The following is a 16,492-nucleotide window of genomic DNA, read 5'->3' as shown; positions in this document are numbered from 1 at the left end:
GCCAGGCTCTCATCCACCCTGTGACAGATAACACTTTAATGAGGATGTGTGGTCCCACAGTCCTGCTTCAGCTGGTCACACTATTAGAGCTGGGAAGTTTGTAGATTTTGACTGTTTTATAGTAGGTCTCTTTTATATAAAGTTTTTTTTTCTTTTCGATATGCACAGTATGTAGAGCAAGTATAATTTCTCTCATTATTGTATGGCATCAGTGGGTTGATGATTGTCCAAATCTGTCTGGTTGGGATCAGAGGTGATACACATGTTTAAGTGCAGTTCAATACAGTTTCCTTGACTCTGGCTCATTTTTTTTGGCGTAATTATTTACATAGCATGCTTAAATACAACATTTGTCCTTACAATGAAATAGTCCCTTGATTACGGCCCTCTGCATTATCAAGCTTGCCCCATACTGCCCTCTGGAAAAAGCCATGGATTAGTGAACATGGTTCACCACCTTGTGGTTGAGTTTAGAATTGTTACATTTCATCCATGAGATAGTTAACATGTTGTCTACTGTACTACTATAAAGCCTTATCTCTCTATTTGTCTCCATGTCATTCCAGGGATCGTCTTCTCTACTTTGGTGTTTGGGCCTGCCTGTGGTTTCCTCCTGGGGTCTCTCTGCACCAAGTTCTATGTGGACTTCCTCTTCATCGACACCAGTGAGTTACTGGGAAATACAACCTCACATCACTCCCAACACTGTTCTATGGAAAAGCAATTAAGAAGTCCATTAACCTAGCAACACATAATTAGAGCTAAGTACTTTGTTATTCAAGGTAAGCCAAAATAATGTTAATTTGGTTTATTAACATTATATAATTATGATTGAATTATGAGCCTATAATCTAATTGTTAAATTAACACTAGAATCTCCCTCTAGAATCTAACATTGGAATTCCTCAGTAGTTGAATATAAGTCAAGAGGCAAATATTTTCCTCTCAATATTTAGTCTGATAAGTGTTTGTCTGCACAGGTAAACTGGACATCACTTCTGATGACCCTCGGTGGATCGGAGCCTGGTGGGGAGGCTTCCTCCTGTGTGGTGCCTTGCTCTTTTTCTCATCCCTCTTCATGTTTGGCTTCCCCCAAACCCTGTCAGACCGAGAGAAGGACAGGGACGGTGGAGGGGAAAGTGAACAGGCCATGCTCCCCTCTACCTCTCTGCCCCTGGACTATAATGAGATGCCCAAGTCAAGCAACGGGGTCGTACACAATAACCATGAGCCTGTCAACGGCCCCACCTGCTTTCAGCAGCTCAGGGGTGAGTTTTTTTTTTCTGTCCATTTATATTGCATTTAGTATTTGTTCTGTTAAATTAACACTTGTTATGTATTGTATATAGTGTAGCACAGCACTTGTTCTCCATCTGTATCCCACCAGGATTTGTTAGAGTACCTCACAATCAAATGCTGACCGTATTACCTCCCAAGAGTATATTCCCCCTCAAGCCGATACTATGACGATCCTCAAGGAACAAACTGGAAACAACATATCCTGAGGCCGCATTTATTGTTTCTGAGGATTTTAACAAAGCAAATTTGAGGAAAATGTTACTGAAGTTCTATCAACACATTGTCTGAAGTACTCGCGCATCAAAAACTCGACCATTGTGACTCCCCCTTCCGGGATGGCTACAAGGCCCGCCCCCACACTCCCTTCGGCAAATCAGATCACGACTCCATCCTACTCGTCCCTTCCTATAGGCAGAAACTCAAACAGGAAGTACCCATGCTAAGGTCTATTCAACGTTGGTCTGACCAATCGGAATCCATTCTTCAAGATTGTTTTGATCATGCGGACTGGGATATGTTCCGGGTATCCTCTGAGAATAACACTGACGTATACACGGACACAGTGACTGAGTTCATCAGGAAGTGTATGGGGACATTGTTCCCTCTGTGACTATTAAAAACCTACCCAAACCAGAAACAGTGGATAGATGGCAGCATTCAAGGACTGTGGGCTCTAGCGCTCTGTGGCCGACGTGAGTTAGACATTTAAGCATGTTAACCCTCGCAAGTCTGCGGCCCCGACATCATCCCTAAACTCCTCCTCAGAGCTTCCGCAGACCAGCTGGCTGGAGTGTTTTCGTACATATTCAATCTCTCTTATTCCAGTCTGCTGTCCCCACTTGCTTCAAGACGTCCACCATTGTTTCTGTACCAAAGAAAGCAAAGGTGACTAAACTAAATTAGTATTTCCCCGTAGCACTAACTTCTGTCATCATGAAATGCTTTAAGAGGCTAGTTAAGGATCATATCACCTCCACCTGGAGGTGAGGGCCCTAGCGGAGTGGTGCAAGGAAAATAACCTCTCCCTCAACGTCAGCAAAATGAAGGAGCTGATCGTAGACTTCAGGAAACTGCAGAGGGAGCACGCCTCTAACCACATCAACGGGACCACAGTGGAGAAGGTGAAAAGCTTCAAGTTCCTTGGAGTACACATCACTGACAATTTTAAATGGTCCACCCACACAGACAGTGTGGTGAAGAAGGCACAACAGCGCCTCTTCAACCTCAGCAGGCTGAAGAAATTTGGCTTGGCCCCTAAGACCCTCACAAACTTTTACAGATGCACAATTGAAAGCATCCTGTCAGGCTGTATCACCACCTGATATGGCAACTGCACCGCCCGCAACCGCAGGGCTCTCCAGAGGGTGGTGCGGTATGCCCAACGCATCACCGGGAGCATTCTGCCTGCGTTCCAGGACACTTACAGCACCCAATGTCACAGGAAGGCCAAAAATATCATCAAGGACATCATCCACCCGAGCCACGGCCTGTTCACCCCGCTATCGTCCAGAAGGTGAGGTCAGTGCAGGTGCACCAAAGCTGGGACTGAGAGACTGAAAAACAGCTTCTATCTCAAGGCTGTCAGACTGTTAAATAGACATCACTAGCCAGCTACCATCCGGTTACTCAACACTGCACCTTAGAGGCTGCTGCCCTATGTACATAGAAATGGAATCACTGGTCACTTTAATAATGTTTACATACTGCTTTACTAATTTCATATGTATATGCTGTATTTTACTGTATTTTAGTCAATGCCATTCCGACATTGCTCATCCTAATATATACAGTGCCTTGCGAAAGTATTTGGCCCCCTTGAACTTTGCGACCTTTTGCCACATTTCAGGCTTCAAACATAAAGATATAAAACTGTATTTTTTTGTAAAGAATCAACAACAAGTGGGACACAATCATGAAGTGGAACGACATTTATTGGATATTTCAAACTTTTTTAACAAATCAAAAACTGAAAAATTGGGCGTGCAAAATTATTCAGCCCCTTTACTTTCAGTGCAGCAAACTCTCTCCAGAAGTTCAGTGAGGATCTCTGAATGATCCAATGTTGACCTAAATGACTAATGATGATAAATACAATCCACCTGTGTGTAATCAAGTCTCCGTATAAATGCACCTGCACTGTGATAGTCTCAGAGGTCCGTTAAAAGCGCAGAGAGCATCATGAAGAACAAGGAACACACCAGGCACGTCCGAGATACTGTTGTGAAGAAGTTTAAAGCCGGATTTGGATACAAAAAGATTTCCCAAGCTTTAAACATCCCAAGGAGCACTGTGCAAGCGATAATATTGAAATGGAAGGAGTATCAGACCACTGCAAATCTACCAAGACCTGGCCGTCCCTCTAAACTTTCAGCTCATACAAGGAGAAGACTGATCAGAGACGCAGCCAAGAGGCCCATGATCACGCTGGATGAACTGCAGAGATCTACAGCTGAGGTGGGAGACTCTGTCCATAGGACAACAATCAGTCATATATTGCACAAATCTGGCCTTTATGGAAGAGTGGCAAGAAGAAAGCCATTTCTTAAAGATATCCATAAAAAGTGTTGTTTAAAGTTTGCCACAAGCCACCTGGGAGACACACCAAACATGTGGAAGAAGGTGCTCTGGTCAGATGAAACCAAAATTGAACTTTTTGGCAACAATGCAAAACGTTATGTTTGGCGTAAAAGCAACACAGCTCATCACCCTGAACCACCATCCCCACTGTCAAACATGGTGGTGGCAGCATCATGGTTTGGGCCAGCTTTTCTTCAGCAGGGACAGGGAAGATGGTTAAAATTGATGGGAAGATGGATGGAGCCAAATACAGGACCATTCTGGAAGAAAACCTGATGGAGTCTGCAAAAGACCTGAGACTGGGACGGAGATTTGTCTTCCAACAAGACAATGATCCAAAACATAAAGCAAAATCTACAATGGAATGGTTCAAAAATAAACATATCCAGTTGTTAGAATGGCCAAGTCAAAGTCCAGACCTGAATCCAATCGAGAATCTGTGGAAAGAACTGAAAACTGCTGTTCACAAATGCTCTCCATCCAACCTCACTGAGCTCGAGCTGTTTTGCAAGGAGGAATGGGAAAAAATGTCAGTCTCTCGATGTGCAAAAAACTGATAGAGACATACCCCAAGCGACTTACAGCTGTAATCGCAGCAAAAGGTGGCGCTACAAAGTATTAACTTAAGGGGGCTGAATAATTTTGCACGCCCAATTTTTCAGTTTTTGATTTGTTTAAAAAGGTTGAAATATCCAATAAATGTCGTTCCACTTCATGATTGTGTCCCACTTGTTGTTGATTCTTCAAAAAAATATACAGTTTTATATCTTTATGTTTGAAGCCTGAAATGTGGCAAAAGGTCGCAAAGTTCAAGGGGGCCGAATACTTTCGCAAGGCACTGTATATATTTGTTAATTCAGTGACATGCTTACTTACGGACCCTTCCCAACAATGCAGAGAGAAAATGTTTGAAAAAATACACAATAAGTAAGGACAACTTGTCCATATACACTGGTTACCAGTACCAAGTTGATTTGTAGGGCTATGAGGTAATTGAGGTAGGTACAGTTGAAGTCGGAAGTTTACATACACTTTGGTTGGAGTCATTAAAGCTCATTTTTCAACCACTCCACAAATTTCTTGTTAATTAACAAACTATAGTTTTGGCAAGTCGGTTAGGACATCTACTTTGTGCATGACACAAGTCATTTTTCCAACAATTATTTACAGACAGATTATTTCACTTATAATTCACTGTATCACAATTCCAGTGGGTCAGAAGTTTACATACACTAAGTTGAAAAACTGCGTTGAAATGTATTTCAAATCAAATGTATTTATAAAGCCCTTCTTACATCAGCTGATGTCACAAAGTGCTGTACAGAAACCCAGCCTAGACACAAGTAATTTTTCCAACAATTGTTTACAGACAGATTATTTCACTTATAATTCACTGTCAGCCTAAAACCCCAAACAATGCAGGTGTAAAAGCACAGTGTCTAGGAAAAACTCCCTAGAAAGGCCAGGACCTAAGAAGAAACATAGAGAGGAACCAGGCTGTGAGGGGTGGCCAGTCCTCTTCTGGCTGTGCCGGGTGGAGATTATAAAAGAACATGGCCACGATGTTCAAATGTTCATAGATGACCAGCAGGGTCAAATAATAATAATCACAGTGGTTGTCGAGGGTGCAACAGGTCAGCACCTCAGGAGTAAATGTCAGTTGGCTTTTCATAGCCGATCATTCAGAGTATCTAGTATCTCTAGACTCTAGTATCTCTAGACTCCTGCTGTCTCTAGAGAGTTGAAAACAGCAGGTCTGGGACAAGCTAGCACATCCGGTGAACAGGTCAGGGTTCCATAACCGCAGGCAGAACAGTTGAAACTGGAGCAGCAGCACGGCCAGGTGGACTGGGGACAGCAAGGAGTCATCAGGTCAGGTAGTCCTGAGGCATGGTCCTAGGGTGCAGGTCCTCCGAAAGAGAGAGAGAGAAAGAGAGAATTAGAGAGAGCATACTTAAATTTGCACAGGACACCAGATGAGACAGGATAAATACTCCAGATATAACAGACTGACCCTAGCCCCCCGACACATAAACTACTGCAGCATAAATACTGGAGGCTGAGACAGGAGGGGTCGGGAGACACTGTGGCCCCGTCCGACGATACCTCCGGACAGGGCCAAACAGGCAGGACATAACCCCACCCACTTTGCCAAAGCACAGCCCCCACACCACTAGAGGGATATCTTCAACCACCAACTTACCATCCTGAGACAAGGCCAAGTATAGCCCACAAAGATCTCCGCCACGGAGATTGTGCCGTATTTGTCTAAGGTGTATGTAAACTTCCGACTTCAACTGTAGGGGCAAATGTAGAATCTTAATTTGATCACTTTTTTTGCTGAGAATTTTCCTGCACCTCAGGAAATGCAAACTTGTAGTATATTCAAGATTTTTAAAGGCTTCTAAGGTTAGTAATTTCCACTTAAAAATGTCAGACTTGATTTGCCCTAACGAAAAATGTATCTACCCTCGCAACTTTTTTAAATACATTATTATCCACATAATAATTCACATTTCCCATTGCTGTAGGATTATTTTATTTCATGAAAATGTTCTTTCTCAAAACTGCGATTTGAAAAACACAGTTCCAGATTCTGTTTTGTAAAGTCTGGACTGTTGAGTCTGATAAGTAATCTGGGGGTAGTGTACGATATACAGTGCCTTGCGAAAGTATTCGGCCCCCTTGAACTTTGCGACCTTTTGCCACATTTCAGGCTTCAAACAGAAAGATATAAAACTGTATTTTTTGTGAAGAATCAACAACAAGTGGGACACAATCATGAAATGGAACGACATTTATTGGATATTTCAAACTTTTTTAACAATTCAAAAACTGAAAAATTGGGCGTGCAAAATTATTCAGCCCCTTTACTTTCAATGCAGCAAATTCTCTCCAGAAGTTCAGTGAGGATCTCTGAATGATCCAATGTTGACCTAAATGACTAATGATGATAAATACAATCCACCTGTGTGTAATCAAGTCTCCGTATAAATGCACCTGCACTGTGATAGTCTCAGAGGTCCGTTAAAAGCGCAGAGAGCATCATGAAGAACAAGGAACACACCAGGCAGGTCCGAGATACTGTTGTGAAGAAGTTTAAAGCCGGATTTGGATACAAAAAGATTTCCCAAGCTTTAAACATCCCAAGGAGCACTGTGCAAGTGATAATATTGAAATGGAAGGAGTATCAGACCACTGCAAATCTACCAAGACCTGGCCGTCCCTCTAAACTTTCAGCTCATACAAGGAGAAGACTGATCAGAGATGCAGCCAAGAGGCCCATGATCACTCTGAATGAACTGCAGAGATCTACAGCTGAGGTGGGAGACTCTGTCCATAGGACAACAATCAGTCGTATATTGCACAAATCTGGCCTTTATGGAAGAGTGGCAAGAAAGCCATTTCTTAAAGATATCCATAAAAAGTGTTGTTTAAAGTTTGCCACAAGCCACCTGGGAGACACACCAAACATGTGGAAGAAGGTGCTCTGGTCAGATGAAACCAAAATTGAACTTTTTGGCAACAATGCAAAACGTTATGTTTGGCGTAAAAGCAACACAGCTGAACACACCATCCCCACTGTCAAACATGGTGGTGGCAGCATCATGGTTTGGGCCTGCTTTTCTTCAGCAGGGACAGGGAAGATGGTTAAAATTGATGGGAAGATGGATGGAGCCAAATACAGGACCATTCTGGAAGAAAACCTGATGCAGTCTGCAAAAGACCTGAGACTGGGACGGAGATTTGTCTTCCAACAAGACAATGATCCAAAACATAAAGCAAAATCTACAATGGAATGGTTCAAAAATAAACATATCCAGGTGTTAGAATGGCCAAGTCAAAGTCCAGACCTGAATCCAATCGAGAATCTGTGGAAAGAACTGAAAACTGCTGTTCACAAATGCTCTCCATCAAACCTCACTGAGCTCGAGCTGTTTTGCAAGGAGGAATGGGAAAAAATGTCAGTCTCTCGATGTGCAAAACTGATAGAGACATACCCCAAGCGACTTACAGCTGTAATCGCAGCAAAAGGTGGCGCTACAAAGTATTAACTTAAGGGGGCTGAATAATTTTGCACGTCCAATTTTTCAGTTTTTGATTTGTTAAAAAAGTTTGAAATATCCAATAAATGTTGTTCCACTTCATGATTGTGTCCCACTTGTTGTTGATTCTTCACAAAAAAATACAGTTTTATATCTTTATATTTGAAGCCTGAAATGTGGCAAAAGGTTGCAAAGTTCAAGGGGGCCGAATACTTTCGCAAGGCACTGTATGTTGTCTGTTATGAGAAAAGAAAGCAAGGGACTTAAATCCTCTGCTTCTACTGAAATTATGTAGCTTTTTACTAGTTATGAGGAAAGAATAAAATAAATTCCACATACAAATTACAAAATGTTTTCAGATTTTTCTATGAACCTTTCACCAGTTTAGTGTAACTGGCAGATTTTTTATTTATAGCGAGAGAGAGATGTCTGTGTCCATGTGATGCTTTGATATTAAGGATATTCTCTTTTCAGTGATCCCTAAAGTGACCAAGCACCTCCTGTCCAACCCAGTGTATACCTGCATCACGCTGGCTGCCTGTATGGAGATTGGTGTAGTGGCTGGCTTCGCTGCCTTCCTGGGGAAGTACCTGGAGCAGCAGTTTAACCTCACAACCTCTTCAGCCAATCAACTACTAGGTGAGTGGCATGCACATGCACGACACACACACATTCTCTCTCACATACACACACATACATACAGCCCCAGACCCCCTGGTGCCACACAGTAGACAGAGAGCAGTACAATGAGAAGCATCAGTGCAGTATATGAGAAGGAGATTAGCTTAACCTGGTGGTATTAACTCTCCAGGTATGACGGCCATCCCCTGTGCTTGTCTGGGCATATTCCTGGGGGGGCTTCTGGTCAAGAAGCTGAACCTCTCAGCCCTGGGGGCCATTCGCATGGCCATGCTGGTCAACCTGATCTCCACCGCCTGCTACGTCTCCTTCCTCTTCCTTGGTTGTGACACAGGACCTGTCGCTGGGGTGACCATCCCCTATGGCAACGAGTAAGAACAGCCTGTACATACACTGGTTTAGCATATGTAATAGCAGTGCTCCTGTTGGGGGCAGGGTGGTTGATGAAAGTGGGAACAAAGCCACACTCTGACTACGGAAACATTTGTCAGAATATACGTTTTACTAAATCTGTTTCCACCCATTTTTTATTTTTATATTTGTATTTTTTAAATAACAATTATAGGATAATAGCTTGTAGGGGAATGTGGGGTAAGTTGAACTATTCAGCATTATTCTGTCAAGGAAAATATAGTATTCTTTCTAACAAAGATATCTACAAACACTACCGTTCAAAAGTTTGTGGTCACTTAGAAATGTTCTTGTTTTTGAAAGATAAGCAAATGTTTTGTCCATTTTAAAATAACATCAAATTGATCATAAATACAGTGTAGACATTGTTAATGTTGTAAATGACTATTGAAACGACAGATTTTTTTAAATGGAATATCTACATAGGTGTACAGAGGCCCATTATCAGCAACACTCGCCCCCTCATCTGACCATAATTCCATCCTCCTGATTCCTGCTTACAGGCATAAACTAAAGCAGGTAGCACCAGTGACTCAGTCAATAAAGAAGTGGTCAGATGACGCAGATGCTAAACAACAGGACTGTTTTGCTTGCACAGACTGGAATATGTTCCGGGATTCCTCCGATGGCATTGAGGAGTACACCACATCAGTCATTGGCTTCATCAATAAGTGCATCGATGACATTGTCCCCACAGTGACTGTACGTACATAACCCAACCAGAAACCATGGATTACAGGCAACATCCACACTGAGCTAAAGGCTAGAGCTGCCACTTTCAAGGAGCGGGACTCTAACCCAGACGCTTATAAGAAATCCCGCTACGACCTCAGACGAACCATCAAACAGGCAAGTGCCAATACAGGACTAAGATTGAATCGTACTACACTGGCTCCGACGCTCGTCGGATGTGGCAGGGCCTGCAAACAATTACTGACTACAAAGGGAAGCACAGCCGAGAGCTGCCCAGAGACATGAGCCTACCAGACGAGCTAAACTACGTCTATACTCGCTTCGAGGCAAGCAACACTGAAACATGCATGAGAGCATCAGCTGTTCCGGACGACTGTGTGATCACTCTCTCTGCAGCCGATGTGAGTAAGACCTTTAACCAGGCCAACATTCACAAGGCCGCAGGGCCAGACATATTACCAGGACGTGTCTTCACTGACATTTTCAACATGTCCCTGATTGAGTCTGTAATGCCAACATGTTTCAAGCAGACCACCATAGTCCCTGTGTCCAAGAACACTAAGGCAACCTGCCTAAATGACTACAGACTGGTAGCACTCACATTGGTAACCATAAAGTGCTTTGAAAGGCTGGTCATGGCTCACTTTAACACCATTATCCCAGAAACCCTAGACCCACTTCAATTTGTATTCCCGCTCAAACAGATCAACAGATGATGCAATCTCTATTGCACTCCACACTGCCCTTTCCTACCTGGACAAAAGGAACACCTACGTGAGAATGCTGTTCATTGACTACAGCTCAGCGTTCAACACCATAGTGCCCTCAAAGCTCATCACTAAGCTAAGGACCCTGGTACTAAACACCTCCCTCTGCAACTGGATCCTGGATTTCCTGACGGGCCCCCACTGGTGGTAGGGGTAGGAAACAACACATCTGCCACGCTGATCCTCAACACTGGAGCCCCTTAGGGGTGCATGCTCAGTCCCCTTCTGTACTCCCTATTCACCCACGTCTGCATGGCCAGACACGACTCCAACAGCATCATTAAGTTTGCAGATGACACAACAGTGGTAGGCCTGATCACTGACAACGATGAGACAGAATATAGAGAGGAAGTCAGAAACCTGGCCTAGTGGTGCCAGAATAGCAACCTATCCCTCAACGTAATCAAGACAAAGGAGATGATTGTTGACTACAGGAAAAGGAGGACTGAAAAATTGTCAAAGACTCCAGCCACCCCAGTCATAGACTGTTCTCTCTGCTACCGCATGGCAAGCGGGTCCGGAGCGCCAAGTCTAGGCGCTATGTGATGGTCTGGGGGTGCTTTGGTGGTGGTAAAGTGGAAGATTTGTACAGGGTAAAAGGGGACTTGAAGAAGGAAGGCTATCACTCCATTTTGCAACGCCATGCCATACACTGTGGACGGCGCTTAATTGGAGCCAATTTCCTCTTGCAACAGGACAATGACCCAAAGCACAGCTCCAAACTATGCAAGAACTATTTAGGGATGAAGCAGTCAGCTGGTATTCAGTCTATAATGGAGTGGCCAGCACAGTCACCGGATCTCAACCCTATTGAGATGCTGTGGGAGCAGCTAGACCATATGGTACGTAAGAAGTGCCCATCAAGCCAATCCAACTTGTGGGAGGTGCTTCAGGAAGCATGGGGTGAAATCTCTTCAGATTACCTCAACAAATTGACAACTAGAATGCCAAAGGTCTGCAAGGCTGTAATTGCTGCAAATGGAGGATTCTTTGATGAAAGCAAAGTTTGAAGGACACAATTATTACTTCAATTAAAAATCATTATTTATAACCTTGTCAACGTCTTGACTATATTTCCTATTCATTTTGCAACTCATTTCATAATGCCTTGCATTACGCCTGGGACACTTCAATTTGCTCAACTTGCCAACTGCTCAACCATTGGCTCAACTTAGCTCATGGCCTTTGGCTCAATTTACCCAAAGGCAAACATTTAGACTATATTAGACAACACAGCTACAAGGATGCACTTTCATGCTAGGTTTAGGACCTCATATTGAAGCTTATAGAGACCCCAACTGATTTATAGAACAATCTAACACAAAAAAATTATTTGACTTTGTGAAAATCTGTTTTTTGGACTTAACTTGCTTACCAATTTTTCCTTGTAGTTTCTTCCTTCACAAACTCCATGAAATTATGACCCCTTTCTAAATATTTGGTCAAATGATTCATTTGTCTATGATTTCCTAGAAACAGGGATGGCTCAACGTCCCATTTTGCTCAACTTACCCTACACTCACCAACTGGAAATGTGCTTTGCACTGTTTAACTTGTTTATTTAGGGACATAGTAACATTCCTATATGTGCACAGTATAGTCTGAACAGCTGTTTGTATCTCTCTCGCTTCCTCTCTCTTTCTTTCTCTCCATCTCTCTCCAGGACACTGCAGGTGGGCGAGAAACCAGAGGTCCCCTGCATGAGTAACTGTAACTGCTACACCTCCTCAGTCAGCCCGGTGTGCGGCTCCAACGGAGTCACCTACCTGTCCTCCTGCTTTGCAGGCTGCACTACAACAGTGAGCACAGGCATCTACCCCCCTCTGGCTCAGGTCATTACCCTGGAAGCCTTCCACCCTCACCTCTCTGCTTCCCATTATGTCCTGTGATAGATGGAGGCATTCACCACAGCCCAAATGCTAGATCATTAAAGAACAGAGCAGCCATCCTAGAAATAGAATCCCTGGGAATGAACACAATGTTCTGTCTTATGAGCAACTGTGGACCAGTAGAGTATGTTGTCTCCAATGCTCCCATGTACCATACAGATGCCCTGATGTTATGTTACCCTTAATTAAACCAAAGTGACTTCCATCATGGCCTTCATGCACATCAAACTGTGACAAATCCTTAGCTTTTCAATGGCAATGTTGCGTCTAGAGATCCTACAACTAGATGGTCTTCATCGTTACAACTTAATCTGTATTTAGATGCTTCGCCCCATGCTGTGAACCGAAGCAGGCTGTGGATGAATGTTCTTTATCACACTCCTCTCACTTTTATGAATCATAGGTATTTTCTCTGTGTTACTGTGTGTAGTTAGAGCAGTGACCTTTCTACATATGAAATCTCTGGATTGTTATTATCACTGCACAAACAGAGTCACCACCATTCGCCATTTTACATTTCCCCAACAACCTACATATAGAGAGATGGAAGAGATGTGAGAATGCCGTGTTGTATCTGTGTTCATCTGGCTTGTTGTCACATAAAGTAATACTAATGCAGATATACCTATTCTCTTGTCTTCAGAATTTGACAGGGTGTACATGTATATCCAGTGACAGTGAAATGGCCACAGCTGTCCCAGGGAAGTGTCCCAGTCCAGGCTGCCAGGAGGCCTTCCTCACCTTCCTCTGTGTCATCTGTGCCTGCTGTATGATCGGCTCCATGGCTCAGACACCCTCCGTCATCATCCTCATCAGGTAACACCACTGGAATTCACCTTAACACCATGCCATAACATGGCCAGTAGAACCCAGTCAAAATGTAGAGAGGGTGTACTTTACTCAGACATCTTTCTCTTTCCTGTGTGTAACAAATACTGCTTCTCCTTCTCTTCCTAGGACTGTGAGCCCTGAGCTGAAATCATATGCTCTTGGAGTTTTGTTTCTCTTGCTGCGACTACTTGGTAAGTTATAGTACTGTTACACTTACATCTGAACTAGTCAGGCTGCACTGTTACATTACTTTGTTTATAAATCAAACATACTGGGGTTTCAGATGCTACAGTTTGTCGACCAGTACTGGTGTAATGTTAAGGCTAAAGTATTGATTTCTTCACTTGTAGAGATGAAAAGCTTGTGCTGCTGATGTAATCCTCTCCTCACCTGTTTTGTAGGATTCATCCCCCCTCCTCTGATCTTTGGTGCTGGGATTGACTCAACTTGCCTTTTCTGGAGTACAGAGTGTGGGGATAAGGGAGCCTGCCTGCTGTACGACAATATCGCCTACAGACATCTGTACGTGAGCCTGGCCATCGGTCTTAAGGTCACCGCCTTCATTCTGTACACCACCACCTGGTACTGTTTACGCAAGAACTATAAGAAATACATAAAAAATCATGAGGGCTATACGACACCAACCGAACTGTTCCCCTCCAGTCTCACAATGGACAACATGAAGGATGGGAGTCAGATCCCAAACAAGACAACGTTTATATACAACCTAGAGGACCATGAGTTGTGCGAAAACATGGAGTCGGTTTTATAGTTTCTGAACCATCCAAAGGACTATCTGCTACATTCATTATTAAATAAGTTCATAAATGACGATCATCCTCCTTTGTATTTTTTTTTTATTCAACATTAGAATGTTTTCTATCTGAAGTCCTATACGGGCCCTGGAAGACTGTTGCTGCTCTCTTCTCCTTGGTAACCTTTGATAGAGGCCATTTTGTTTGTAGAGGTGTTATCAGCAAGGGTATAGTCCAGTACCAGTGAACTCTGTTGTGATTGTTAGTAGAAGACAACTACTGTCTGGCTCTGTCCTGCTCCTAGGTGATTAGATGGTCAATATTATGCTACTGTTATAGGCGCCATACTTCTACTCGCCCAAGTATAACATGGATCCAGTCACTGAAAATGACGGGACCTGTTTGGTCAGTTTCACTATGGGTTACATTTCGTTCCCTTCCACCATGGAACCAAGACATAAGTATAAATGATAGGACGTTTCTCCACGTTGCCAAGAATATATAAATAAAGAGATGTTGTGTCATTATGTGTTGCATAATATACGTTTTATTTTGATGAAACAAACAGAGAGCTTTCTCATGTACTATATAGTGGAGAAAGTAGAGCGCTTATATAGGACAATGTTCTAACGTTACTGTATGCATTCAGTGTCAGAATGAAGTTCAGTGGTAGTAGCTGAAATGGTGTTAATGTCAGCATACACTGTACAAAAACAGTACTCTTACTGGAACACAGACACTGTTTCTGACTATAAACATAGAATTGAGTTTGTCTTTCTATGGGTTCAAATGTTATATTATTCATATACATTTCTATCATTGTGAAAGAGATAAATCTGTCTTTTTGCACAGTCCTTTCTGAATGTTGTAAAAGTTTCTTTGCCTTTCTATTTACATGTTTTATTTGCTTAGTTTATTTAACCCTAATATGTCTTAATATGAGGGATTATCCAGATAAGAAGTATTATTTATGTTTTGAGGGGGGCTTTTGCACCATAGTAGAAAAGCAAAGAATGGAAAATCAACAAGTCTTTCTGTGTGTGTTATTATGACATCTCTTCAAGCTAAACAATGAAGATTCAAGTTTATATATTTGTACTGTAAATGTGAGGTTCAGAATGTTGTATTAGAATTAACTAAACTGAGATGATAATATAGGAATTTGACATTTAATTATAAAAAAAAGGTTTAGTTGTGATATGCATCACACAAAATGGGAGCCAATGTCATAACAAGAGAGGAATAAGAAACAAAGTTCAAAGCCAACTACACCAGTGCTTTGCGTAGGGCAGAGCAGAACTGCTTGTTACTTCAGAGCATGCAGAATCTGCATGTGAATTCACACAAAAGGTACTGGGAGTAATTTATATGCAATGGCTGATAATCCTACAAGGTAATAGGCATTCTTATTTTGTTATCCCTTGACATCATTTTTTGAAGACCCTCAAGGCCTGATGGCACACCTAACTTCTTTTACAGTTTCTCTACAGCAAAACTTTTAGCATTGTCCCTTTTCTTACACTTTTTTGTATGGCAGGATATAATTTATTTTACTCTGGAAATAAAATTATTTTTCAGATAATAATCCAGACATGGTGTCATTTTCACTTTATTTCTTTACAGGGAAAATATCAAATCAAATGTTAATAGTCACATGCGCCGACTACAACAGTGAAACAACAGTGAGCCCCTAACCAACAATGCAGTTTAAAAAAATATGGATAAGAATAAGAAATAAAAGTAACAAGTAATTAAGAGTAGCAGTAAAATAACAATAGCGAGACTATATACATGTGGGGGTACGGGAACAGAGTTAATGTATGGGGGCACCGGTTAGTTGAGGTAATATGTACATGTAGGTAGAGTTATTAAAGTGACTGTGCATAGATGATAACAACAGAGAGTAGCAGTGGTATAAAAGAGGGGGGGGGGGGGGGGCAATGCAAATAGTCTGGGTAGCCATTTGATTAGGTGTTCAGGAGTCTTATGGCTTGGAGGTAGAAGCTGTTTAGAAGCCTCTTGGACCTAGACTTGGCGCTCCAGTACCGCTTGCTGTGTGGTAGTAGGGAGAACCGTCTATAACTAAGGTGGCTGGAGTCTTTGACAATTTTTAAGGCCTTCCTCTGACACTGCCTGGTATAGAGATCCTAGGTGGCAGGAAGCTTGGCCCCAGTGATGTACTGACATAAGAAATGTACGTGTAGGCAGGTAAATACGTTACCTGTATTTGATGTGTCTAAAGCACTCAATCAGTCCTCTATACGTGTACTGATGTCCAGGTCCGAAAATTATTGAGCAATACTTGATATCGGTTTAGGTCAGAATTTGATATCACTATTAGCTACCTGTGCTGATTTATCCAGAGGCTGTGAAAGAGCTCATCGTATAGACACACTGATTCATAATGCTCAACAGCACCATTATTACCCTAAATGTTTTAGTGTTTAAAATAGCTTTCCCAGGGCATATGTTGGTGCTTTGTAGTTGCTGAGTGTCTTTTGAAAATGTGAATGGACAACCGTGCAGTACATTTATCTGGTCTGCTTGGTAGAGGCAGTCCAATTCAGATGTTTTCCCCAATAATT

The 16,492-nt window shown here is 42.4% G+C and overlaps 1 protein-coding gene across 4 annotated transcripts in view; it reads left to right on the top strand.

Moving 5' to 3' along the window:
• LOC110495618 (solute carrier organic anion transporter family member 3A1) overlaps positions 1 to 15,496 on the top strand; it is a 69,743-nt gene extending 54,247 nt beyond the window's left edge. For 2 of the 4 annotated variants that reach the window (XM_021570960.3, XM_090206626.1), the window contains 8 exons: positions 567 to 665; positions 981 to 1,268; positions 8,397 to 8,561; positions 8,734 to 8,932; positions 12,096 to 12,231; positions 12,965 to 13,137; positions 13,279 to 13,343; positions 13,554 to 15,496. In XM_021570960.3, the coding sequence (XP_021426635.1) occupies positions 567 to 665; positions 981 to 1,268; positions 8,397 to 8,561; positions 8,734 to 8,932; positions 12,096 to 12,231; positions 12,965 to 13,137; positions 13,279 to 13,343; positions 13,554 to 13,924 (1,496 nt within the window). In that variant the 3' untranslated portion in view covers positions 13,925 to 15,496. Of the gene's footprint in view, positions 1 to 566; positions 666 to 980; positions 1,269 to 8,396; positions 8,562 to 8,733; positions 8,933 to 12,095; positions 12,265 to 12,964; positions 13,138 to 13,278; positions 13,344 to 13,553 lie in introns of all 4 variants that reach the window. The other 2 variants (XM_021570953.3, XM_090206625.1) reach the window with 1 other exon arrangement.
• Positions 15,497 to 16,492: the final 996 nt, after the last annotated feature.

Source organism: Oncorhynchus mykiss, chromosome 2, assembly GCF_057628025.1.
Source record: "Oncorhynchus mykiss isolate SJ-2025 chromosome 2, ASM5762802v1, whole genome shotgun sequence".
In the NCBI taxonomy this organism is placed as follows: domain Eukaryota; kingdom Metazoa; phylum Chordata; class Actinopteri; order Salmoniformes; family Salmonidae; genus Oncorhynchus; species Oncorhynchus mykiss.
This window is presented reverse-complemented; position numbering and strand designations above follow the sequence as displayed.